This window comes from Syngnathus typhle, linkage group LG1 (genome assembly GCF_033458585.1).
Source record: "Syngnathus typhle isolate RoL2023-S1 ecotype Sweden linkage group LG1, RoL_Styp_1.0, whole genome shotgun sequence".
NCBI lineage: Eukaryota > Metazoa > Chordata > Actinopteri > Syngnathiformes > Syngnathidae > Syngnathus > Syngnathus typhle.
Window position 1 is genome coordinate 10,096,813 of NC_083738.1, and position 26,884 is coordinate 10,123,696.

The 26,884-nt window shown below is 40.9% G+C and overlaps 2 protein-coding genes across 4 annotated transcripts; one reads left to right on the top strand and one right to left on the bottom strand.

Moving 5' to 3' along the window:
* Positions 1-2,100: 2,100 nt before the first annotated feature.
* On the bottom strand, positions 2,101-20,632 carry LOC133146995 (polycomb group RING finger protein 3). 3 transcript variants are annotated; one of them, XM_061271140.1, is made up of 11 exons: positions 20,474-20,617; positions 15,640-15,749; positions 13,905-13,993; positions 12,809-12,926; positions 12,134-12,230; positions 11,340-11,395; positions 11,134-11,241; positions 7,529-7,617; positions 7,246-7,383; positions 6,150-6,230; positions 2,101-5,784 (listed from the first exon to the last, which is right to left on the bottom strand). In XM_061271140.1, exons 3-11 carry the CDS (start codon positions 13,926-13,928, stop codon positions 5,737-5,739), a joined length of 759 nt encoding a protein of 252 aa, XP_061127124.1. In that variant the 5' UTR covers positions 13,929-13,993; positions 15,640-15,749; positions 20,474-20,617; the 3' UTR covers positions 2,101-5,736. The 3 variants fall into 3 exon arrangements, with proteins under 3 accessions (XP_061127124.1, XP_061127167.1, XP_061127200.1); XM_061271183.1 differs by lacking the exon at positions 13,905-13,993 and having other exon boundaries at positions 20,474-20,632; XM_061271216.1 differs by lacking the exons at positions 13,905-13,993; positions 20,474-20,617 and adding an exon at positions 20,024-20,438.
* A 937-nt stretch (positions 20,633-21,569) lies between these two features.
* Positions 21,570-26,555, top strand: slc49a3 (solute carrier family 49 member 3). Its single transcript, XM_061270856.1, has 10 exons — positions 21,570-21,984; positions 22,709-22,867; positions 23,062-23,278; positions 23,353-23,429; positions 23,510-23,647; positions 23,731-23,847; positions 24,351-24,503; positions 24,576-24,733; positions 24,841-24,944; positions 25,737-26,555. Exons 1-10 carry the CDS (start codon positions 21,829-21,831, stop codon positions 25,898-25,900), a joined length of 1,443 nt encoding a protein of 480 aa, XP_061126840.1. The 5' UTR covers positions 21,570-21,828; the 3' UTR covers positions 25,901-26,555.
* The last annotated feature ends 329 nt before the right edge of the window (positions 26,556-26,884 follow it).

Below are 26,884 nucleotides of genomic sequence, written 5' to 3' on the forward strand. Positions count from 1 at the left end.
CATGCCTTTCATTTGCTCCTAATTGATACGCCAACTCCATTTTCCGAACTTGGAGGTCACCGCATACCCTACTTGGCCTTTGCCACATGCTTTTCTCCAGAAAGCAGCAGTATGATACACAATAACATTATTTTATATTCACTGTGTTCTATTTGAAGATGTTTCCCCCTTGCCGGTGATTGATGTATAGGGCGAGAGAGAAAGCTGAGGGGGGTAGAAGAATGGGTCTTCAAGGGTCATTATTTTCCCTTTAGAATCACTCGCCTGAATTCACAGCCTACAATATTGCAGAAAAAACACAAAGAGAAAATAAAACAATTTGGTTGATATTTGTACTGTCGTTTGTGTGTACATGTATTTGGAGCGGTGAAATATAACGCTCCCAGCCACTTCGGCTTCGTGACACTTCAACACACCCATTCAAGATCTTTTTCTACCAATAAAATGCGTCAGTTTGAAAAACATCAAATATCAATGTAACAATTCTGTTCAATCCAGTCCCACGCTGTCTGTAATTTATGATACGTCATCATTAAAATACAGACTCTGCTTATTATAAATAAATTGTTGCAGTGATTTTATCTGAACTGATATCATCCACATGTGAAGTGATGTCACGTACACGAACGCAAGCTATATATAAATACTAATATCGTGAAGTTAGCGTGTATGAGTTCAACAGATTTTGTCAGGACTTCTGAAGGTTGAATGATACTGCTCACATTTGGCCAGAAAACTCAACTCACGAATTTGATGCACAATTTGTCTTCGCGGGCCACAGAAAATGATGTGGCGGGCCGTATCTGGCCCCCGGGCCTTGAGTTTGACACCTGTGTCATAAGGCAATTGGTAAAAAAATATCTTTACATATACAAATCGCCAATGCAGGGGACGTCATATTGAATCTGACCTTGTGGGCCTCATTAGCCAATGTTGTTAATGGGGGCCTCCCCACTAGCATGTGTGTTGTTAATATATTATTTATGTGAAGAAATCTTTACTTAACCATATTCAGATTTCTGTTTTGGGGACATTTGCGTCAGTAGGAACAGTGGCACTCTGAATGTTTGGGATACAGAATACTAATTGCTTTAGCTTTAAAGCATACACAGAGAAGCTCAGTGACTGAGGTACCCATTGCCGTGCCTGCCAGTGACTAATTAGTCTCCTCAGTTAACGGGATCAGCAGGTATCTCTGGAGAGAAAGCCCCCACCTGAGGACATCAATCTCAGCCATGTGGCCTCCTGTGACCGTCCGTGCCTTCATGGTGTTGCTTGCCGTGACACGAGCATCTAATTTGTGGCCAAATGAGAGCCGCTCATTAGCTTGCCTCACAGTAGGCCTAATTAGTTCGCGGGAGGTCGGCTCACCTCTGAGGCAGGAAAACAATGTGTTACGCGGCCACAATCACAACCCTGTACAAAAACACCTAAGGGAGTACAAGTGAAAAGTCGTCTTGAAACATGCAGATAGTTCAAACAGTGATGTATGGAAAACATGCATGGTAGGCCAACATTTTCTGTACCGCTTGTCTCCACGGGGACATTCTGAAAGTTCATCAAATCTGGAATTAAAGGCTTTTGTTGAGTTCAGTGTAAAGGTTAAAAGCTATTGCTCTCATGCCCTTGCAATTTTGCAGATTCGCTGTAAAAGAGCACAATTTCTAGTTTGTTCTAGCTCTTCCACAGAGACATGCAAAATTGCCAAATCAGAAGATCAGGCATTTGCCAGATTCTGTGCAAAATGTTCAGCACTACTACATTCCCATTACAATTTTGCAGGGTTTGCACACAAAAAAACGGATTAGACTACAAGTAACCTGTTGCAACGCTCTCATTTTTGGTGCAGCTGTGCTGGAACTCTTTGTGAAAGTGGATTTTTTTTTTCTGTTCCAGATTTTTCAAATAGAGATGCAATAAAATGACCAAATCAGAAGAGCCAGCATTGACCCGTTTGACTGGTGTCTGTGTAAAAATGTATAGATCCCTAAATGACGAAGATGGCTATGGCACTCAGGCCAAATCCCTGGATCAGAAGAGCTGGGATTCACTTCCCTTGCTGTGTATTGTAGGAATCAGGACAGAGAATGGGGCTGCAGATGGCTTTTAAAAGGCATTTATTGATTAAATACACAGTTAAGTTTGGACAAAAGCTTCTGTGTTGTTTTTTTAAAATAAGAAATTTAGGACCCAGTCTCGATCAAACGCCCCTCCAAAAGGTCGGGTCGCCATGGTAAGCACTTTCATTACACAGCCGCAATAAATAATACAAAAAGTAGGCAGAGGGGAGAGTGGGGGTGGAGTGGCGTGTTTCTTCGGGTATGAGGGTAAATGCTGAGAAGGCATTTTGTGACCTGAGGACCTGACTGGAAACGCACATGAAAAGCCATATTGCACATTCGTCCTTCACTCTTAAAACCTGAAAAAGAAAACACAAATTGTGTTGCTCTCACGCCAACATGAACATCAGGAATTCAGAATACAAAAGAAAAATCAATTGGGGAAAAAGAAGAACCATCAAAAATGCTCATGGAAGATAGACTCAAAAAGCAGTTTATTACGCAGCACTGCTTGATTGACAAGCCTTCCTCCGCTGTTTACACAGAGACCCAAAATGCTGCAAGGTTTCTGTAACAAAAGGTCTAAAATGTATCTCTGTTGAGTTTTGGAATAAAAGGTAAAGACCCTATGAAAGCCAGATGTTTTGTTACAGCTCTGATTTTGCAACTTTCTCTTTTACACAGAGATACAGCTAAATCCTCACATGGGTGTCATTTAAGAAGGTATGGCATTTAACACTTTTGCTAGACTTTGAGTTAAATGCTACTAAATAGAAGTCAAATAATCTATTTGGCAACTTTGTGGTGCCTTAACAGAAGAACTGGAACGTACACCCTTTACAGCTTTGCGTCAAAAGATGACCAAAAAAAACCCACATGTTGGATCTTGCATCATGGAAACTTTCACTTTCACACAAAGAATCTGCACATCTTGCATGGTCTATGGGTAAGATTTGTCATATCAGGATTGTAACAGAAGATATGGAACATATCCCTTTAATCGGAATACCATATTATCTGATATGGCTTTGGTGCAGCAATTTTGCGGGATCTCTGTGTGAAAGTGAAAACGGACGCATTTAAGCTCTTGGCTGGCCTCTGTAGCAAAAAGGTATAGACTGAATAAATATCGGATCGTCTGTTATGGTTCTGAAGCAGAAATGTTCACTAAATCTGTGTCATAAGAGAAGATTGTGTATTTCTTCCCCTTGTCAGGCTCTGTGTCATGATGCATGAATGCCGGATCTTCTGTCACATCATGTGTCAAGTGTCACCATCACACAATGACCCTGCAAAATTGTCACATTTGTGCCGTAAAAAGATCAGAAATCAGAATTATTTTCTTCTTCTGAAAAGATCGTGACCGTGTCCCCCTTTGCAAGTTTCTGTATCAAAAGGGTAATGATGGATAAAAACCTTTCGCTCCAGCAATTTTTGCAGGATGTCCATGTGATCGGGCTGCCGACGGCTTGTCAATCAAGTTGGACAGCTAAACTCGGAACCAATAGGGAGTGAAGTTTTTGGTTTTTTTACAGCAACGGGGGTGGGCAGTGAGAAATACATAGTCCAACAGGATTTAGGGTTAGCACCAGAGAAAGCACCAGATGAACACGAAGTATTGTCAGCTGTAAATAATAATAATAATAATAATAATAATAATGCTTGACATACTGATTTGGAGCATCTTGTTTGACATTTCATAGTCCAACACCACCACTTGACTGGGACATGTCCTGCCCACAAGATCGTCAAGATGTCATTGTTATTTCCAAACAAATTTGAAAAAAAAAAAAAAACAGCATTGGGCAACATCCATAACATCCATTAACCTTATTGTAGCATTTTGTTCTTTGTATGCAATTTTTAGGGGGAAAGAATTTCCAGTTGTGTGAATAAAAAAATCTTGACAGGACACGACAGCATGGAGACCGTTAATTTACAACAGGGCTGTTTCAAGATTGTGAAAGGTAAAGACGTATTTGGGAGGCATTCATTAGATATTTCACGCAGAGACCCTGCAAAATGGCTGTAACAGAGCCGTAACACAACACGGTATTTAACCTTAATTGGGCTCTGTGATAAAAGAGATTTGTTGTCAATTCTGAGTCTTAATGTAGCTACTTTACAAGGTTTCCAAATAAAGTTGGATACTATACCGTTATAGCCCTGATGTGTTTTTTCTTTCACACATACTAGAACCAGCAAAATGTTCCCTGGGTTATGGAGCAAAAGGTAAAGACTTATAATAAATGTCGGGCGTTCCGTTGTGGCTCTTGATTAGTAGGCATATTTTCCCCATTGCTGTGCTCTGTGTCAAAACAAACACACATAAATCATCTTATACAACTCTTAAAATTGCATTTAATCCCTTATCTGGACTCTGTGTCAAAATTAGATAAATGCCCGATGCTTCCCTTACAGCTATGACTCATGCCTTTGCTGGGTTTCGTGTCAAAAGTAAAACGTATAAATGCTAGCCCCTTTTGTCATGGCTTTTGATACGTTTATCTGGGCTCCGCGTAAAAAAAAATGAGATTGATCAATTCCAGCTCTGAAGCCGTGTCACTCGGGCCTCCTGGTAATTGGATAGAACAAAGCCATACCATAAAGAATAAATTTAGACGCTAGATAAACGAGGTAAATACTAAATACAAAAAATACCTTCTATCCGGCTTTGACGCTGCGAATTTGCAGGCTCTCCAAATGAAAGAGGAGCACAAGAATGGGAATTTAGCACCGTTCCTTGTTAAAGAAAATAACAGAAATATGTGGGTTTCTGGGGGACGTTTTTATGACGTAAAATATTTGATCGCATTCTGAAGGGACGGAGGACGAGTGGCGGGAGTTTTTATGCCATAGATTTGTTTTCTCAAAGAATAACAAAACAATAAAACAAACTTTAAAAGAAAGATATATTCTGATATAGATAGCACTTCTGATCGGCTCTGTTTTTAACAGTCTAAAAGTCTCTCTTACTCTCCGCCGCTCACTCCCTATAAACACATTGTATGTACAATATATAGAACATAAATTACTACACAAAGCCTATTCACAATGGACAATCATCAATAGCAAATTAGATGGAAAACATGGCGGGAGGTGGGGCGGAAAGACACATTCAGAGACGATTTACTCTGCAGCCAACTTAAAATGGACACAAGTAGAAAATCCTGTCCCCAATAACAAAACAAAAAAGTCAATATAAAAGTTTTCATCCTCCGTTGCGTCGAAGGATGGTCACGGAAAAAGCCCCGCCCACTCCTGACATCGCTCCCGACATCTCGTTTGCATGTAAACAGAGCACCAGTGTAGTGTCTTTAAGTTTGTCTTTTCTTAAACTGTACAAAAGTATAAATATATGATTTATCTCCATTTCTTTTTTTGTCTTTTTCTTTCCTCTTCTTCACATATGTCGGATGTAGCGCACAAAAATGAAAACAAAAACAACCAGGGAAAAAAAAAAAAAACAACAACAGCCAGTGTTGCGGTATCTCCCCGAGTTTCTGGCTTTTTGTGTCGAGTGCGACTTTGCTGTGGCGTCTGCTTGTTTGCTCGCTGCTGCTGGTTGATCGTCTTTGCATACGTTGGTTATGAAGAGCACGCTGGGACAGCAACGACTTTGACAATAAAGTACAAAATAAAAATCAAAAACAAGGAAATTGTGTGTGCGTTTGAGCTACAGCAGATCCATCTTGGGTCTGTAATGGAGCAGGAGGGGCGATTTCTGGAAGCAAACAAGACAATACACTTAGCGTATTCCCCATTGCAATAAATTCAGATTCCATTCATCAGTTCCCTAAAGGTTATCTCACGATTATATGCGTATTAATTACACATTGGATATCTGTTCGAAATGTAAAATTAAATATCAAGAGTCAAAGGAATCAACTGTTTTGATAATCGATTAATCATTTAGAGCAGACCTGGTCGAATTACGACCCGCTAACCTTGCCCAACATTCAATTCAATTTTGTCTTGTTCTTGAAATGCCCACATTTCTCTTTCAGCCTCTGTGGTACCATGTGAATCTAATCAGCATGACATTTTGTGTTTCGGTCATGTTAGACAAATACTGATGATGAGGGTTACCTTAAATCTCCATCTCGTTACGACGACAAATTTCAAAGTATGGTCTTTGCCCAAGATTTCCTCGTTGCATAAAATGTCCAACTGTGTGGGAAGAAAAAAGTATCAGCATTTTTTTTTTTCAAGTCACATTTCTGAGAAAAGAGCTGAGAGTGAGAGAAGGACCTTTTTGAAAAAGCATTTGTGATACCTTCATCCTGCCGATCACTTCAACCACCACTTCTGGCGCTCCGCATAGCGCGGAGAGGACAAAAATGAGGCGACGTGCGTTCGCTTCCGAACAAAGCAAGGTACTATAGCAGGTGTGCAAACCTCATTGTATTTGATTTTTGGATTTCCTTGAATTATTTGTTCAGTAAAAATCGTTAAAATCTAAAACTGGGGGAAAAAAAAAAAAAAAAAAAAAAAAGAGTAAAATATATTATATATATTTTTTAATATATCTTTATTTTAACGTAAACTAAAAATTTTCTATTTTGAATGTCTTTTATTTATTTGGATATTCTTACTAATTTGATATGTGAATTTAAATTTTGATGATTACTGTCAGGGTTTTCCAAACTATCTTGATCTATGATTATGTTGGAATGTATATAACCGGTAATAAATAACTTAGGTGGATTAGTTTTATGCTTACGTTGGTATGTATCCGGTAATAAACCACCTAGCTCTGTCCCATCCTAAACAATGTCGTAAAACATCCCCTGCTCTGTTTACCTAGAGGTCAAGAGCTTTAACTTGTTTATTCAGTCTACTGTCACCCCCACCCTTTTCCTCTTAATAAAGATGCTCTTGTGGGAAGGGAGAGTCAGACTTCATTCGACCATCGCTGTAAACACAGCGACGAGTGAACTCTCCGCCTGCAGGTGCCTAAAACGACTAACTTGTCTCCGTGTGGTTCTTGCAAAATAAGTTAGAGTGAGCACCACTCTAACAATTACTGTGTAATTTTTAATCTTTTAAAGGGGAACTAAACTTTTTTTTCCGGCAAGAATGCATTGTACGAAACATGGCACCAATTAATACTGCAATCGTGGAATAACGTGTTGCATTCAGATTTTAATATAATAATAATGGTAAGATTATGTCACTGTTTTACCTCGTTAAAGGAGGTCAGATTGAGCTTTTTGGCGATGAACTTCTTGAGATGTAGGACGGTAGCCTGTGCCGAGCAGCGGATCCACTTGCGCTTGAGGCCTCTGAGTTTGCTGCTGTTGCACTCCAGGCAGATGCTCACCTGCCAGGGAGGGCACACGAGGAAAAGTGTTACAAGTAAGATGATCGCCAGTGATTCATGATAATCGCCACTGTGCGAAAATAAAAGCAACCAATACAAATTGGTCATTTTGCAGTAACACAATCCGCCGAGATCAAATCTGTACCTGCTCGTCGCTTCGGTGATAATCGTTGTCCTCTTCTGCTTTCTCCTCTCCTGCTTCCTTATTGGGCGTGTCCTCTGACTTCATGTCTCCTGTTTCAACACAAACAAATAGAAAAGCTCTTTAGGATTTTTCTTCCGCCATTTTCATCATGACGAGATCCATGAAAAGTCTCAAAAAGCCATGGCTGCAAAGACAGTTTCATTTAGCTATGATATGAAACCTTTGTCTATCATGACAAATACCCAAGTCGCAGAGGTCATGCCAGAAAAGAAACCACCATTTTAGGAGCTTTTTGTCCATTTCTTTAGACTGAAAATTCAGCCCCCGAAGCCATTTTCAGATAGCAATGTAAAACTTTGTATAAGTGTCAAGACCGAGGAGACTTGCCGAAAAGTCTATAGAAATAATGCTCGAAAAGTCAAGAGAAAAACACTTAAAAGGTTACAAATGTTGCAATATTGCACACCACTAAGATAGAGCATATAAAATAATGTGGGCTCTGCAAAAACAAATCTATGAGACCGTCCATAGGGAAACCTGTTTGTCACCTGCATCGCATCAAGTGTATATAATAAAAACGCTGACAATAAAGAAAATGCTCTCACAAGAGACATTTCTTTGTGTATTGCATACACACAATGTTTGGATGTGAGACACATTTTTCTCCGATGAAATTGAGGATGATTGCTTTTGCGCAACCTTGAAAACATTCACTCTTAATACAGTGGAAACATCAGTATTTGTGCGCGGTCGTGTGTGTTACTGTAAATGTTTTCGTGTGAGAAGATTGGTATCCCAGCTAGAGATCATTTTCTATTTGGTCACACCGATCCCAAGGAGAATTGCCTAACTGTGTGTGTGTGCATGCGTGTGTACGTGCGAGTGAGTGCCGCGTGGTCTCCACAACGACCGTCTCCCGAGTCAACCTGCTTGATTGCGGCTAAAGAGGCACTCTCTCTCTCATTGCTTTCGTTGCATAGGTGAAATCACCTTCACACGACCTCACAGCCACTCGGGCCTCATGTTTACATAGCATGAAAAGGATGTGAAAGCTTGAATTAATGGGTGACTCCCACTGGATGAGAAACCTCTAGCAAAGCAATAAAAATATAAGGCTGCTTTGTTTTCATGGTCAACACACAAACAAAGCGACAAAAAATAATAGTTTGTTTCAATCGACTACATTTTGACAACCTCTCGCAGAAAAAACCAACCTATCACCCTGACTTTGTTTTAAAGAACAGCGTGTTGATGACCTCTACTGAAGAAATAAAAAATAAAGAGCGGCCTGCTTTACGTTCTTTGTTTTATTGATTGCACAACCTATAGTGAAGCGGCAAAAACAAGAACTGATTGCTCATATGTACTTAGTTTAAATAAAATAAGTGTTGATGAACTCTAGCAATTTGGCAGAAAATAGAGCCAGCTGCCTTTTACTTTATTTTAATGAACAGATTGCTATAATGAGAAAAATAGGAGCTGACGGTGTCAATAATCTTCTCGCAATCCAGAAAAAAAGATAATAGCTTGTTGTCTGTCCTTTATTTTTCTCTAACCACATCAGCAATCTCTATCAAGCTAGCAAAACAAGAACTGACTCCCTGCTCCCTGTCGAAAACCTAAGATGACGTGGAATAAATGAAAAGCATCCGCTTACTTTGTTTTAATGAACCGAAAGTTGTAAACCTCTAGAGACATGCCAGCCGGCATTGCTTTGTTCGACTGAACAGTGTTAACCACCTGTGTCGAAGCAGCAAATACAAAGATTGACTGGCCTCGTTTTGTTTTAATGACCCTCAGCTAAACGGCAAAAACAAGAACCGATCATTAATGCTTTGTTTTATTGAACCTATAGCAAATAAGAGGCGGCGGCATTCAAAGAAGACTTGTTCGATGAAAACGTCACTCTGCTGCTCATGCGACCAGTCAAGCAATGACCTTGCTTAAATGAACCGAGTGACGACAACAAGAACCGGTTGGTTTTGCCCACTAGAGCTAGACATCCTTATTTTGTTTTAATGACTCAAGCACCGACTACCTCTGACAAAGTGGGGAAAACTGGACCCCTTTAGTGTTACCGACCTACAACAAAATGGTGAAAACAAACATTGACAGATTAAAAATGACTAAGAGAAATTCAAGCAGCCTTTAGCTTTGTTTAATGTCTGGTGCTGCTATTACTTTACTGTTGCTGACACAACAATAGATTTGTGCTTGTGCAGCTAAAACTGTTGAACAAAATTAATGATGGCGTAATTTATGCTAAGATTAGTTGTGAAACATTCATCCGTCCATCCATTTTCTGTACCGCTTGTCACCAAACACTTTTTTTTTTTTTTTAAATTGATCCTGGAATGGAAGTTGATGTTTGTCATTGGGCCCCAATGGTCAGTGAAAGCGTTTTAAAAGACAAATAGGAATTCCAGATGGTTTAGTGTGCACTTACACTACCGTTCAAAAGTTTGGAGTCACTTTGAAAAGTCCTTATTTTTAAAATAAAACCAATATTTTTTCAATGAGGATAACATCAAACTATACATTGTTAATGGGTAAATGACCCATGCAATGCAATATTTACATAGGTGTACAACATTTCCAGCCACCATCCCTCCAGTGTTCTAAAATCCATTTTATTTTCTAATTGTGTTTTTTACTTTTGAACTGTAGTGTATGTAGGCGTTCTTACAGTGTGAACATGCAGGGATCAAGCAGTAGATTGGCATAGCGACCACGAGACGCCTAGCTACAGTTGTCAAAAATAAACTAAAAATAAAAAGCGTTCTCAACTCTTCGTGTGTGCGACGCTGTGAGTGTACAAGAGATTGCCACTCCTCTTTGCAACGCACTTTAATTAGCGCAAAGAGAGCGAGGGATTAAGTGAGCGATTAGGCTCCGCAAGCATGACCGCCCTCAAAAAGAAATCAAGCGCTTCCACTGCTGCTTTGATCTCAATGTTATTGTCTATGGCAGTACATCTGCTGTGTGCCGCAGTGGATCTTGACCCTTTTTTTAAAAATGATTTTCAATATGCATTATTGAGACTCATTAAACTTCGCTAACATGCTCCACCCACATGCAAAGTCAGAAACTACAGGACTGTCTCAGAAAATTAGAATATTGTGATAAAATTCTTTATATTCTGTAATGCAATTAAAAAACAAAAATAAAATTAATAAAAGGCTTGCAATATTTCAGTGGATTTGTAATGAATCCAGAATGTATGACTTTTTTTTTTTTTTTAATTGCATTACAGAAAATAAAAAACTTTATCACAATATTCTAATTTTCTGAAACAGTCCTCTAGAATGATTTGCGCCACTCTAGTATACACGATTCAAATTTAAGAGCAAAAAAATTGTCTTTTAAGGAATCCCAGGGAAAATGGCCAAAATGACATGAAAATGCTTGCTTTAAAGTTTAAGTGGCTTTGAGGGCGGAATTTTTTCCATTCGCATTGACACAAACTAAAAGAATAAAAACCTAAAATGTTCACGTAGTACCAGAATGGTCAGCTTCAAGGGCTGCATTTCTTAAACAGTGGGAGTTGGGATGGGAGCTCGTTGAATGAATGTGATGAAGATGAGTATTATGTCATTGGACTGTACCGTTACGCTGGTCTAGATGTGTCTTCATGTTGCAGAGCTCCCCTTTAATATCGCCGGGTATCTCCATGCCCAATTTCTGGTAGAAGTCCCGCTGCTTCTTTATCTCCGCTGGAAAACCAACAGGAGGAAACATGGGGATCGTAAGCTATATTTATCTTTATATAACAAACATTGTATTTTTTTCATTTTAAAAAGACGAAACATACCCTCTTGAAGTCCGGGTACCAACTTGTACACAATGTCTTGCATTGTTCTGTCATGGCTGCCAAGAAGACGACATATTGTGTTCAAAGCAAAATAGTACACAAACACAGAAATGTATGAACAAGAGCAAGAGCCTACATCTCTTAATTTGTTTCAACAAAGTGAATATGGACAACTGGCGACACCTCACTTCCATTTTGATGAACAGTACAAAAGATCAGTATGGAAACAGGGAAAACAAAGACCGTCTACCTTTGTTTTTCTTTTCTTTTAACAAACCGAATGTGCCAACTAAAACCCGAAACAACCCCTTTAGATTTGTTTCACCAACATCAAACACATCCAGCAAACCGGTAAAACAATGATCCCACGTGAAAGCATTATGTTGACATTTGTTGCCATAGTAATGATTCAGTTATGCACATTATATTTGTGAACACATGGCAACGACGCAACGTCATCTTTAGCAGATGTCTCCAGGAAATGAGGGTCTCTATCTACTTACTCTGTAGGCCACAAAATAGGGGACCATACTTTTGTGACGTTATCTTTTGTGTGCATTTGTGGCACTTCATTTAAAATAGAAGTTAAGTTAAAATGTTAAGTCTGTGACAATGTGACTTGTGAAAAAAATGAATCACGGCCAGCGGCCATGAGGCACCGATTATTTTCGTGAATTCCATTGGCCAAAATTGTTTGGCCAAATTTTTAAAATAGCGTGTGCTTGATATCAACATCATCTTTAATGTCTATAAGATTGAACCTGTGTGTGCGTGCGCGCACGTGCGTCACTCACCCGATGTACTGCAGTGGATGGCTCTGATGAATAACAATCCTGCATGTGGGACACGTGTTGTTCTCCTCCAGATACCTCACAAGGCAGCTTCGACAGACTGCAAACACAAACAGCAAAAATCACATTTTACAGTATGCTTTCTAAATAAATGATCAATTATTTCCACCAACATGAGACTCCATCAGGAATTAGAAATGCTTTGTTGACAGGCATGTCCGAACAAGACGCTCGCAATAGGTGAAGGTGTGTGTACCTACATACGTATGGATACGTGTCATAATAGCTACGACAACAAGGAAGGCTCAATGAGAGGGAATTTTGTATCGGTGACACACACAGACACACACACCGTATACATGTGGGGCAACACCATCATAAGAAAACTCAATTTTCCCCCTTTCAGCCTGCTAATCGATTAGAACAGCACGATGATGATTTGAGCACTCTTCCATCAAACCTTTCTACACTTGACCTGTCTTCCACGAGACACACACACCGTCTTGTGAAAGCTTTATTGCAGTGAGACAGCTGCAGTGGGCCGACGTGATCTGAATGTCTCTTTTGAAAAGACTCCACAGGGAAGCCCGGTGTGGCCGTTGGAAGTAGGAGGTCTCTCTCTAGCGGATGTAAGGAGGATTTACATGCATGTGCATGGATCCGATTGTGTACACGTACATGTGTGCAAGCACTCTGTGACAGTGGTGGCGTCTATCAGGTAGCCGTCGCAGAGTCGACACGTGATGTGGGCGTTGATGTGACTGAGCTTGATCTTCCTCGTCAGCATGTCGGGGTTCTGCGGCAGAAAAAAAAGTGACAATAAAATGAGAGCAGATTTAAGTAAGATTCCCTATTGTTATCACGGCCGCAAAATGCAGCCACACTCTGCAGGCAAACAACGGAGCATTACTGCCATCTTGTGGAAGAGGAGTGGAGGGGACACATAATGCCAAACGACTATAATATTAGCACAGGGCTCACAAACCTTTTAGAAACTGAGAGTTACTGCTCAGCTACTGATTAACGTGAAAGGCGATCACATTAGAGTTTAGATATACATTCCTGACATAATAAATGTACTCAACTTTTTCTCAGTTCTACGTTCATTAATATTAAGACATTAAACCGAGAAAGCTCCAAAAGACAGTTCCAAGTGGGGGTTGTGTAGGTTGACATGCTGACGTTTTGGGCAGACATATTTACAACGCGTAACAAAACTGTTCTTTTTCTACAGTCCATCCATCCATTTTCTAAATGTTCTTTACCCCCATTCATGCTATCTGTATGTGTTATGTAAATAAGTCACATTGAAAACCTGTGTTAAAGTCACATTTACTAAAATGTTAAGTGTTCAACACCCAACGGTTTTTACAACAAAATCTAGTTAAGAACACAGTAATACTATCAAGTGTTTGGATTAACACTAATGGTTGTTCATGCCAAGACTGTACAAATACCCCATGCCTCACTCCCTTAAATAAAACATCAGACAAAATTTAAATCCAACACACTTATTTTATTAAAGCCATTTCACACAGCTCTTCCAAAACAGCAGCAGGACACAATGTTATGCTTTTATCATTTTCAGGTGAAAATTTCCAATCATGCCGCTAAAAATCAGATCAGACACACCAATGACGGCAAACAAATCCTCCTCAATTCGGAATGAATTCAGGTAAAACCCACAGTAATGACGTTTGTGGTCAAAACAAATGCCTATTGTCATGAAGATTTCAATTTTCCTGCAAGTAGGGAATTCACTTTCAGTACCCACACATTTCTTCTTTTCTTTCTTCATGGACAAGCCTTGATCTCCTGATGGCTGGTCAGAAGTTGCGTGGTCTTGCGGAATCTTTGGGCCACCTTCAAAATTACATGGCAGCGAACCATAAGAATATTGACACCAAACAAATAACATTAGCTACATGCAGTAGATTTTCTGCAGCCCTACATTGCCAAAACCCAAGAGGTTCTTCTGCAATTCAATACTCACACAAATTGGTGATGGCTTGTCTACAAGATTGGGAATGAATGTGACAATTCCACAGAAAGATCATGCTGAACTTAATTTTTCACACCAATGTCAATGCAATTAAATTTATTCAAGGACACTTGGCTTTTCATATCGTCACCGTCCGGCAGAAACCTTTTATGCCCAAAAACGGTCAGACTTGTTTTTTTTTTTTTTACAAACCAATATAATAAATAGTCTATCCACTTTACCTCTAATGTTTTACACAATTTTAGCCAATTTGAAGCAGTGAAAACAGCCTGAAAAGAAATGAATGCTGTCAAACTCCACCCAACACTGCTGCTTTTGAACGCAACTTATATTTCATTATGTCAGGAGTGTTGCCAAAGTTTGTCAAAACTATTTTCCTGTCCTTGTCCTGCAAATATGCGCAGCGCCTTAGTCAGACAAGCTCGCGGAGAGACTGCATGGAAGTGAAGAGGGGAAAAGTGGCGCTCCAGCCGGGGAGCCCGGTGCATCAGCCTGGCAGCACGCTCAGGGCACGATTTCGACGGACACGACGGAGCGCAGCGGCGGAATTTCGGACATTGAGGGCTTCATGTGATTGACCGCCGCGGCTTCACGTTTTAATCAATGCCAGCGTCATTTTTTTTTAGGGACTATAGTGTTGATGCGAGTGGGCAATAGGAATATAATATAATAAAAAAAAAGTATAATACAAATTGAAACAAGCGTTGCCTGGAAACTCAAAAGAAAGCGTTTTTTGGGAGTTGCTGTAAAGTTGTCATTTTGACAGTTTGAGGTTTCCACCCGACAGCGACAATAACATGTTTGTAAAGTGGCTGACAAATGACGCTCGCTGGATTAAATGAGTAAACTGTGCGTGTCACTGGTCGAAAAAGGCACATGCAGCTCGTCACCCTAGCTGCGATTTTCTTTTCGTCAAATACCATGAGAGTTTTGCCTACCTTAGGGAAGTTTGATTCCGTCTTGCAAGGAAGGAGGAAAATTATGCTGGAGAACATTGTCCCGACTCAAATCTGTCAACTTCAATCATTACGTAAGGGCAAGAAAAGTGTGTGGAATCCAGGTGACACCATATTTTAGCAAGAGCGTTAAATCCGAGACTACACAGGCTATTTTATGACTGATGATGGTTAATGCAAGTGTTTTTTGTTTCTGTCCTGGATTTGCAGTGTGGAAATTGTTATTCGCAGTTGTTTTGTGCTAGGCGGGTAGGTACATAGGTAGGTAAGTAGAAGTTAAAGTAGGTAGTTAGGTAGGCAATTTAGTGGCTATGTGGGCAGACAACCAGGTAGCTAGGTGTGTAAGTAACCTAGAAAAAAAATGGCTGTGCCTGGGTCCAGGGCTTCAGGCACCATTAAAGTACTGGTTTGGCACCAGTATCAAGCAGGGGAAAAGAGCGATACCCAACCTTAATTATTAATGTGCATTCTGTGACCAAGTAGGAGTTGACATTTTAAATCCATGCAGTTGACCTGTAAACAAAGAATTGTGCCCGTGTGGTTCTCCTCACCCCTAATACCGCCATGCGTGGGCTGTGGATGTCGCGGCGTCCACGTCTGTCCTGCAGGTTGAGCAGCCGGCGGCGTTAGCTCCACATCATGAAGAGATTTTCATCTGAGCCTGAGCCATGGGGGTGTGGGGGGGGGGGGTACAAAAGAGTAGGTTTTTAAGCCATTTCATGTCAGTTATTCAGGATGACCACTTTCTAGCTCTACACCACGTGTCAAACTCAAGGCCGGGGGGCCAGATACGGCCCGCCACATCAGTTTATGTGGCCCGCGAAGACAAATTGTGCATCAAATTCGTGTGTCATTACTAGAATTGCAAATTGTCTTCACTTTTAATATCTATTTTTTTAAATATTTGACCAGTTCATAATGGCCCTCGGAAAGAAGCTATGACTACAATGCGGCCCGCGAAAAAAATGACTTTGACACCCCTGCTCTACACAAATTGAACAATGAGAAAAACAGTGCACCCATGAAGCACCCACAAATTTGCCTATTTGCCAATTTTTTCCTCATGATATTTCTTTTTTTAATGCATTGTTTATAACGAAAACCAACCCCCATTTTTCATGGCAAATGCTTATTGGAGGAATGATATCCTCACTTTTAAGAATTTTGCGGGAGCGAACAGCAAGTACTTTACTCTATTGTCAAAAAAGGCCAAAGCACGCTCACTTACACTCAAGCACAGGTCATACAAACACTCAAATATGATCAATTCTTACAAATTATTTGTCATCATACACAATATAGAAAAGCGGTACAACCAGACATAATCCTGAGTAACCCCGACATAATCCAGAGTAAAAAAAAAAAAGAATATTTGACACATTAGAAACTTGGTCATGTATGAGTGAAAGAGTGGGCACAACATCATCATTTAACGATTGTAACATCACTGTTCCTTGTCAGTTATATTTTAGAGGTGACAATCTGCACAATAGAAATGACCACTGATTAGAAATGATCCACATTGTTTAAAAAATAAAATAAAAAATCCATGTACATGCAGAATTTTGATATTGTCATTCAAACTCTAATGGGCTCATTGCTTGCCTTGTCAATCATCCCTTGAAATGCAACATCTCATTTGGGAGGCGGTCTCTTCATAATAGTCACCAATTTGCACAATACAAATTCACTAACCATAATGAATGTAGCATATGTGACAAACAAGTTTAATATGAAATGAGTCTCACCTTGCCAAAACCGCACGCACGCACATACATACATACACACACGCACGCACACTTGCACTGCAAACACACACTTGCACTGCAAACACACGAGCGCAAATACACACAAAAGAGTTCCTGTTGGTCCACCTATGGCCATTAGAATGTTTTGCTTCTCTGTATTTGGCATCCAACACACAGAGGCACGCACGCAGGCCAACAAACATGCAGGCGCACGCACGCGCACACGCACACACACACGCACACACGCACACACACAAGAAGGCCTGCTGTAAGCTCTCCCACAGGCGGCAGGAGGAGGAAAGCTGCTTCTTCTTGTTAGGAAGCTTTGGCTTGTCTTCAGAAACACACATGCACATTCACTCAGACCAAAGTGCCACTATTCACACATTTGTGACGATAAAAGACAATTTGGCCGACACACGATTTTGTCCGAAGGCCAACATGCTAAAAGCTGTTACGTCTGCAGATAGCGAACCGATAAGGAGTATAGAAAGTATGCCAACGGGGTTCAATAAGCATTTGATAACTTGCTTTGCAGTGCAGTAGATACGTCTAACGAGAATTGAAATTATGGAATCAGTTGGCATGCTGGTATTTCTCCATGTTTTGCAGCCCTTAGTATATGTGGAGTCAAGTCAAATTTGTTCATAAAGCCCCTAGATTATTAAAAACATTTAATTGTTTTATCTTATGTAGAAATGTAAATATTTCGTGACGTCAGTGACAATAGTAAAGGAATAAATAAAAAAAATTGAAATGGTCAGCCTGATGCAAACAGATTTTGGCCTCTTTCCTACTGCCAATCCAAGCTCACCACATGACAAGAGATGTGAGCGCAGGCAACTCTGCCTTCCCTTCTGGGGGAAGCCAGTGGCCAAAGTACACACAACAGGGACACATTGGTCTTGCCATACAGTCCTCCTTTTATTTCACACTCTTTTCCTTGCTTCTAATGCGACATTTAGATGCAGATATGCCTCCCTTCCTGATTTCCTCAAGCAACTTCTCACACATTCACTCAACAGCCGTCAGTCACGCACATGCTGTGAGAATTACCGCAACCAAGTATTTCCTTATGAAAAGAGAAGAAGAAAAAGTGATGTGATTATTAAGAATCATGAAACCACTGCACCGTTACCTTTTCTCTCAAAGTCGTTTGCCCCAGAGAGAAAAGCTTGGATATTCTAAGACAGCACAATAACTGACTTGGATTTGATTCTCCCCTAGGCTACAATGCCAAGTCGGATCCTGGTAAATAAGTCATTTGAAACTTTTTGGCAAATATTTGGACAGCTTGTGACTGAGCGTGAAGAAGCGTTCTGGAGGAGGAATCCAGGAGCGAGTGTGTCAGTGACAGTATGATACTACCCACCTTATTTTCCCATGAAATGTTTGAAAGACAGTGACAGTATGATATAGGAGGAGAGTGGGCGGCAACTCTCCACCGTGCATTGCTGTGAATCGCTTGAGAGGGGCAAGTACAAATTCTGCACAATTGAGTGTTCTGCCTGCCTCGTAGCAAGCACATGGTGGCGAGAGTGGTCACTACTACTTAATTTAACACAGGTTAAAATCTCACTCTCGAGCTTTGCCACCCCCATTTTCGTTAATGTTATCTTTATTAAATTATAAATTTAATAAATACTGTCCCTATTTCAAAAACATAAGCGTGATTTCAATATTGAACAAAATAATCGTGATTATGATTTTTATCCATAATCGAACAGCCCTACTTGTGGTCATGGGGCGACATCCCCCGCGGTACATTGCTACCTAATGGAGCTGATTTGCAAATTGGCCTTGTGTTGAGTAAGAAAAACTGTAGGACACATTTGTTCTGCTTTTTCTTTCGCTTTTTTGAGAGTGTTTCTTTTCATTTTAGTGATTAAATTATTTTCATGTTTGCATGACTGTTAAGAATTTAACCTGTCAACCGTTGCCAAGTCGTTTACGGCCTTGGACATATACATTTGTCAAGTTTTTTTGAATGAATAGTCATGGATCCGGTCGGTCCAGTTTGTTTATGAAAGTCAGGTTTGTAAACTACTGTAACGACTAACAGATCCCTGTAGATTGGAGCATTACACCGCTTTGGATCGGCATAGCTTTTGATAAAATGATTGGTTCGGAATCTTGGCTTGTCATGTCGATTATGAGGGTGATAAAGGCCAACACGCTGAAAGTAGGACAGGTTTAGGCATCTTACACTAAAACAGGGGTATAAACAGAGTATGTGTTCCAGTGGATAATGCCAAATGTTTATCACGAAGAAAGATGCCACGATTCTGTGAATGTCCAACAGCAAGTAAAGCCATTGACGTTCAACTAGTAAACTCAGTGTAGCTCATGCTGCGTTTCTAAGTTAGACATCTGTCAAATCTGTCTTGTAACAAAAAAAAAAAAAACTCTACTCGACATATTTGTTATCATCATATATGCTTGATATTTCTGCTTTTTGGTCAAAAATCTTAATTTTTGTGAAATCACTCCTTGTTTTATGCACCAGTAATTACGAAAGAACAGAAAAGTTGAGAAACACTTTTCTGGAGAGCGATAAAAGTCAACTATGCTAGGTTCACTGCTTATATTGTCAATATTCTGTGGTACTTGAAAGATCAATTAAAACGTTCCAACAAACTACGAGTTATCCTACCCTACTTTGAAAACAACTAGCAGTGAATGAGTTTCGAATTGGTAATGATTAAATAATGGTAAGAGTCATACTGTCAGAACAAATCAATTTATTAGATTAGCTACCAGTAGCTTTTTCTATGATGACACACCTTTGGGGGGGGAAAAAATGCCTGATTACAGCTTTTAACTTGTTCTAACACTTCACAGAGGAGTCCCGTGCAGTCAGCAAAGTGTGGTTTCCCCTCTAAAACGTGTTGATTTTTAGCACTAACTCTCACTTAAAACCGAACGAAGCAACACCAACACTCCACAAGTTTTGGACAACTCTATTGTGCAAGCACACACGTCAAATTAGCACGGTTAGCATCACAAAGCCTGCAAAACTGACAACAGCAAAAACACTGCAGACTTGTTGGCTGCGTGTTGGTGCTCCCCCACGCACGATGTCACTCACAGTGTACACAACAGTAGCATATCCATGAAAAGCAACACAAAAAAAAAAGTGGTGAAGGAAGTGCAAAGAACTAATCCTCCCATCACGTTTAATCCAAACCTCATGGAGAAGAAGCTCCTCAAAACAACTTCAGTGATGGGCCTAGAGGCGTGAGGAGCACCGCAGAGGAGCGAGCGAACAAGACGGGACACGCCGTCCAGACGAGCCTGAGCCCCGCGGAGGACAACCGCGTGATCCAAACCGAGCTCCGAGTCTCTGTCTGCCTGCCTTCACCCTCCTCCCGGCTGCAAAGCCCCGGCGTGCAACTGCAAGGGCCCAGCGTCATACACACTCCCTCACACACATATTCTCGCACGCATCACGTATGGATAGCATGCTTGGTAGCAGCCAGCGGCAAGCCATGCTAAAAACGAGGAGTAGGTGGAGGAAGAAGGGGAGTGAGGAGGGTACAAACCGGCACCCGAACCCGGCCACCGAGGCCGGGCTGGGGGCATTGGGGAAACAGTGAGGCAGGTGACGACGACGACAGGTACCCGAGTGCTGACTGACCTGGTCGAGGAGCGCCGAAGTCGGCTGGATGATGGGTCGGAACCGAGTTAATTCCACTCGCAGTACAACAAAGAGGCGAAAATGACCGAGCGGCCGCGGAACAGGCCGAAGCAAAGCGCTCCCCGAGCGGCGCGGCGCATGCGCACAGCGCTGGAGGTGGAAAGGTGGAAGAAAGGAGCGCTCAAATGTTACTATATACATTTTAATAACAACTATAGTTACACAATGCTATTTTCATTGCTGCACATGTTTTTGTTCCTTTTATATTTACTTACAACGTTTCATTTTACTGAAACGTGATCATTGTTGGTATTTCCTGAATGGCTGGAAGAAATCACATGGTTTATTTGTCTCGGTATCCTTGATTAAGTGAGCTCAACCTTTTTTCCATTATTAATAAACACACTGCGAAACAAATTGTTTTCACCAAAGTGTCCTCCTTTCATAGTAAAGACATTCTCGGAAAAGAAATCACTTAATTTTAAATAATTGTTTAAGAGGTGTTTGACAGGTGATGCTCGGTGGAATATGACAGGTTGCGTTGAACTATTTTGGAATGTGGAAACTGGGTTTTTAGCACAATGAAAGTGAATAGACTAATTAATACAATATTAATTTACTAAAATTGTATTTTCCTGAAATAGTTACATAAATTACTAATCATCTTTTGCATAGATGCGCCTTTTTGAATACATTTTAAACGCTCACATACCCCGTGCAGTGCCTTCATGTACTCCTGTTTGAGAACCACTATCCTAGATCTCGGCGCTTCTTGTTTTTGTCGCAGCCACATAGTAGACCTGATTTCACCTGGTCTAAGGTCTAGCTTACTTGCAGCCTTGTCATTGAACAAACCACCCTCTCTCTACCAGAACGCCCAGCATGGCGTAGTGCAGTCCGCCAAATTTATAAACACGTCTGCAAAAATAAAGCTTTTCGTGTCCTCAGTTACCAAAGGCTTACTGAATGTAGTTAAACGGAAAAGGTGAAAAAAAACGGAGATTTACATGCCCTGTCACAACTTCATCGGAAAGTTTTGCAGGCATCAATTTAAAAATGAGTGAACTCATTAGCCTGCTCGGTCCTAGGCTAACCGAGCAGCGCAACATCTTTTGTCAATAGAAGATCTCAGTTACGGTCAATCCCATTGACAAGTGATGTATATTTGATGTCGCTGATCTTGCTTTTCTTGTCTTCTTTGGGGGATTCGAGGTTGCTCGTTGTGTTGACAAAACAGTCTGCTAAATGCGGACTTTGTCCTAAACTTGTGACGTGTCTTTGTTTTAAAACACTGGGAAGAAAAAGAAAAGTTGGACAACAATGCGCTGTGTAAATTAGCTTGTCGGGCGTCAACGATGGAAAACGGCGAGAACGACAAACTAATTGCCTTGTCGCCGTCGCCGGCTTCTCCTCCGAATGACGAGTTGAAGAAGCTGCTCCATTTCAAAGTTTACAAGAGGAGATGGTTCGTACTCCTGGTGCTGTGCTTGCTCAACTGCTCCAACGCCACGGTGAGCTAAAACAACCACAACTTAGATTAGATAATACTGTCCAACACACTCGGCTTTGTAGAATTGGGCACTTTATCGGCAAATGATGTCAATTACTTTTCAACGATCGGTGCCACCTTATCGGAAAGTTTGAATAGAAATAAAGTTAGAGCATAATGTCGCCGGCGTAGTTGTACAGCACTGTAAACTCGTAATAACAGTTAAAAAATATACTCATATCATTCCGATTGGGTCGATTACAAGCAAGCATTATTATCCATTTATCATTTTTATATACGTACATATGTATGTATTTATATACAGTGTATTTTAACTTCCTCATTCATGGTCATGTGACCTGTCTCATGAGCCAGCCAACAAAACTGGTTGCTGCATGTTCTGTTTGGAGCGGTCAGAGAGCCGTTGCGAATTTTACGGAAACGCAATTAAAAACTTGTTTTAAAATGTTGCAAATGTTTTATCTTAGTCTGCGATGTTTTTACATCACATATAACTTAGCTTAATTTACATGGATGGATGGATGGATGGATGGATGGATGGATGGATGGATGGATGGATGGATGGATGGATGGATGGATGGATGGATGGATGGATGGATGGAAGAAACAAATGTATGACATTCATGGCACAATTTTTATAGTAGAAGTTCCAGTAGCTAGTAATGCCATGCTAGGTAAACTCTTTATACATTAACATTGGTCATCTTTTGTATTTTATTTCCCAGCTATGGCTGACCTTTGCACCAGTGGCGGACCAGTCTGCCCAGTACCTACAGGTTACCTTGTCAGACATCAACTGGTTGTCAGTGGTCTACATGGTAGTGTCTATTCCGCTCAGCCTTGCCACCACCTGGATGCTGGACACGGTCGGGTTGCGCGCCACGGTAACAAAGCTGGCGTTATATTTGTTGGAGGCAGTGCCGCTTACTTTAATCTCAAATGACAAAGATGGCAATGAAAGTTCTACACCTGATGTGCTTACAATAGTCTTGTAACATGTGATTATTCAGTGCCCTGAACACAAGTCTTTAGTGAAGTGAACGCTCAAAACAATTTCACATGTTTTGCTTGTACTCAGCTCATCCTGGGCTCGTGGTTGAACATGTTTGGCGGCATCATGCGCATCATGGGTGGTCCGCCGGGTGAGGAATTCAGCATCAACTACACAGTAGTGATGCTGGGCCAGACGCTGGCAGCAATGGCACAGCCGCTCATCATCTTCACGCCCACAAAGATGGCGGCGCTCTGGTTCCCGGAACACCAGCGGGCCACGGCCAACACCATATCCTCCATGGGTGAGCTTTCGCTGCGCCTCATGCTCACTTTTTTTTTGGCAGTGCACTCGACTCGGCAGTATTTGTCTCTGCAGCCAACCCGTTGGGCATTTTGGTGGCTAACTTGGTATCACCTGCTGTAGCGCACAAATCAGATCGAATCCCCACACTAGTGAGTAACATACATACACACACGCAGAGGCACACACACACACACAAATGCACATCAAAGATTGGCCTTGATGCCTCCAGATGTTGGCCTACGCGATTCCTGCCTGCCTTGCCTGTTTCCTGGCGACAGTGGGCATACGCAGCAACGCCCCACCTACGCTGCCGTCGGCCAGTGCTGAATTTTCCACTTCCGAACCTTTTGTGCAAGGTGTCAAACTGGTAGGGACGTTGCTCTATGTGGATTTGTTCCTGACAATGTAGTGTTGCATAAAACTAAATTTGAGGTGTTTTGTGTCACGCAGCTGCTGAAGAACCGAGCGTATCTGGTGCTGCTGCTGTGCTTCGGTTCGGGCGTGGGCGTGTTCACATGCTTCTCCACACTGCTGGACCAGATCCTCTGCGTGCAGGGCTACACTAATGTGAGTGTCCTTTGTTTGCTCAGCCAGAGAGTTCTCGTGACTTCTTCTGACTCATGACTGATGTGCCCCCAGAGGTGCGAATCATGAGTAAAGTCATACAAGGGTAAAAATCCAGTCCATCCATAATACTTAGGACGTGGCCTCTGTACAGAGGACTTTTCGCAAAGAAAGTTCTAAAACTGTCCGCTTAATTGTAACTTGGACTCACGACGAAATTAAAACAAAGAACCGACACGCTCTTCTTAACTAATACAACAACATTTCAAATGATCTTATCTGTACTTTTTTTTTTTTAACACCAAAGATAGTAAGCTTCAGTTAACTTAACGTTAGCCTAACGGCATTTGTCTGAATCATTTTTGAATGTTTTCAGAAATTCAACAAACCTTTCGTTAACAATAAAGACAATTCAGTCATTAGAATCAACCACTCCAGCATGTGCAATTCATGATTTTTTTTAATTAGAATTCCAATGTGTGTTTTTTAAATCGCATCGGTTGCAGGACTTTGCGGGCCTGTGCGGTGCCCTCTTTATTGTGTTTGGCATCGTTGGCGCCGCCTTACTGGGACTGTACGTGGACAGAACCAAAAGGTTCACTGAGGCCATCAAGATCAACATGGCCCTCTCTTCCTTGGCGGGCATTGCCTTCTCTGTGGTGAGCTCATGGCACCCATCTTCCAACTTTACATGGCCTCTTAACACAGTCTGAACACTGAATCCTCCTCAGGTGTGTCTGATGCAGCAGCAGAGCATCGCCGTGGCGACGGTGTGCTCGCTCTTTGGCTTCTTTGGGTTCTCCATTTTCCCAGTGGTCATGGAACTGTCAGTAGAATGTTCCTACCCGGTGGGAGAGGCCACTTCGGCAGGACTCGTCTTCATATCAGGGTACCAGATCAAGTCCTAGTAAAGTGTCTGTTCTAAACTTTGGAAATCCTCCATTTTCAAATGCTAATTTGAAATGAGGGTGCTTGACTTTTTCTTCATCTTTGTAGGCAAATCCTGTCCATCATCTACATCGTCCTCCTCCAGTCTTTGGCCACGCCTGTCGCCGAGTCACTTCGCTCGACATGTGGGCTCGCCCCTCAGAGTTGGAAAGGTAATGTATCGGGGCCATATTGGAGGAGCTCCTACATATATAAACAAATGCATACACCAAATTCAAAATCTGAACATACAAAACTGAATAGTCAAAAAATAAACTATATAAATGTCTGTCTTAGGTATTTCTCTGGATAAATTCTGAATAAAGTTGTATTTTTACGACTATATATGTATTTTGTATATTTTATCATTTGAAATTTGATCCATGGCGGCACAGTGGGGCACTAGTTAGCATGTCCGCCCCACAATTCGAAGGGTGTGGGTTCGATTCCACCTCCAGCCCTTCCAGTGTGGGGTTTGAATGTTCTTCCCGTGCTTGCGTGGGTTTCCTCCCACATCCCCAAAACATGTTTGGTAGGCTGATTGAGCACTCCAAATTGCCCCTTGGTGTGAGTGTGAGTGCAGATGGTTGTTCGTCTCTGTGTGCCCTGCGATTGATTGGCACGAGTTCAGGGTGTCCCCCGTTTACTGCCTGATGACGGCTGGGATAGGCTCCAGCATGCCCGCGACCCCCGTGGGGACAAGCGTTACAGATAATGGCTGAACAGGGAAGGCCAGAGGTGGAATCGAACCCGTACCCTCCGTGAGGCGGACGTGCTAACCAGTGCGCCAACGAGCCGCCTGAAAGTATTCATTTAAAAAGATATTTATTGTATACATTTATTTCTTTTTTTACAGACTTAATTCTTTTTTTTTCAAAGGAATACTACCCTTTTTAGGACAACATAGTCAACTATGTAAGTTAAAAAATAACTATAATTTTTTCTTTAATTGTTTCATCCCTCAGTGTCCATGATGGTGCTAGCAGCACTGACCACCCTCTTCACCTGCGTTTTCATCATCGTCTTCCATACACGCTACAAGCGCCTGGAGGCCGAGGAGGATGCCACCTACGGGCACGCCCGAGACAATCGATCTGCTGCTCCCACCCCAGACAGCATTAACACATAACGATCCATAACGATCCAACTTCTGAATTATGTGAATGATATTTTTAAATGATGGAAAGCTGATCCTGATTGAAATTGTGTTGTTGGTGTCTTTATAATATTGACAATATTGTAATTTTTATTGATTCCTTATCTAGGTTTGTATTTGTGTTTTAATTTGATCATGTCATTCGTTAAACTAAAAAAATTGTCATTTTTATGTTTTGTGAGTAAAAGGTAATTATCACAAAAACCAATTCCTATGGTGTTAACCGTTAACTACAAAAGAGATGATTTCTCCAAATGTATCAAAATTATTACAGAAAAATACAATTCAAATATCAAGAAACATATTTCAGAATATACATTATAAAGGCTTGTGTCTTCCACATCCCCTCCCACCGCCTCTCAAGCACCTACTCCTATAGCAGGACATCACGTCTTTCAAGGTAAAGCACTTATAATTAATTCTACATTTTGCATTCATTCTTACGGGAAATATTGCTTCTACATAATTTCTACCTACAAACCCGATCACGGAGCGAATTAAGTTCGAGGTAGAGGTTTTTTCTGTATTTTTATTTTATTTAATACCCTTTAAAGTTGAAAATTGTATTATCCAATTGTAAATTACCTCTGTATGCAAATTGTAAATAAACCTTGTGTGCCTTTGTCAATTTAGAACTTTTAGTCATGAGCCACAAAATGGTGGTTTTGAGGCTTTTACTATAAGAATGAGTTTGAGTGAAAAATGTATACATAGACATATAGAAGCATTACATATATTCACATAATAAACGCAATACTATTAAAATGTATTTGTTTAAATTACAAAATCATTTGATGAATTCCAATCTAATTTTAAGTTGGTTTGTGCATAGTGCAATCAAAAAAATAAATACAATATTAGACATTAAACATTCAATTAGAAGGTTTGAAGTTGAGCAGAAATTTGGATCTAAATTTATAAAATGGTACAAAAATACAATTTGTAGCATTTACTGAT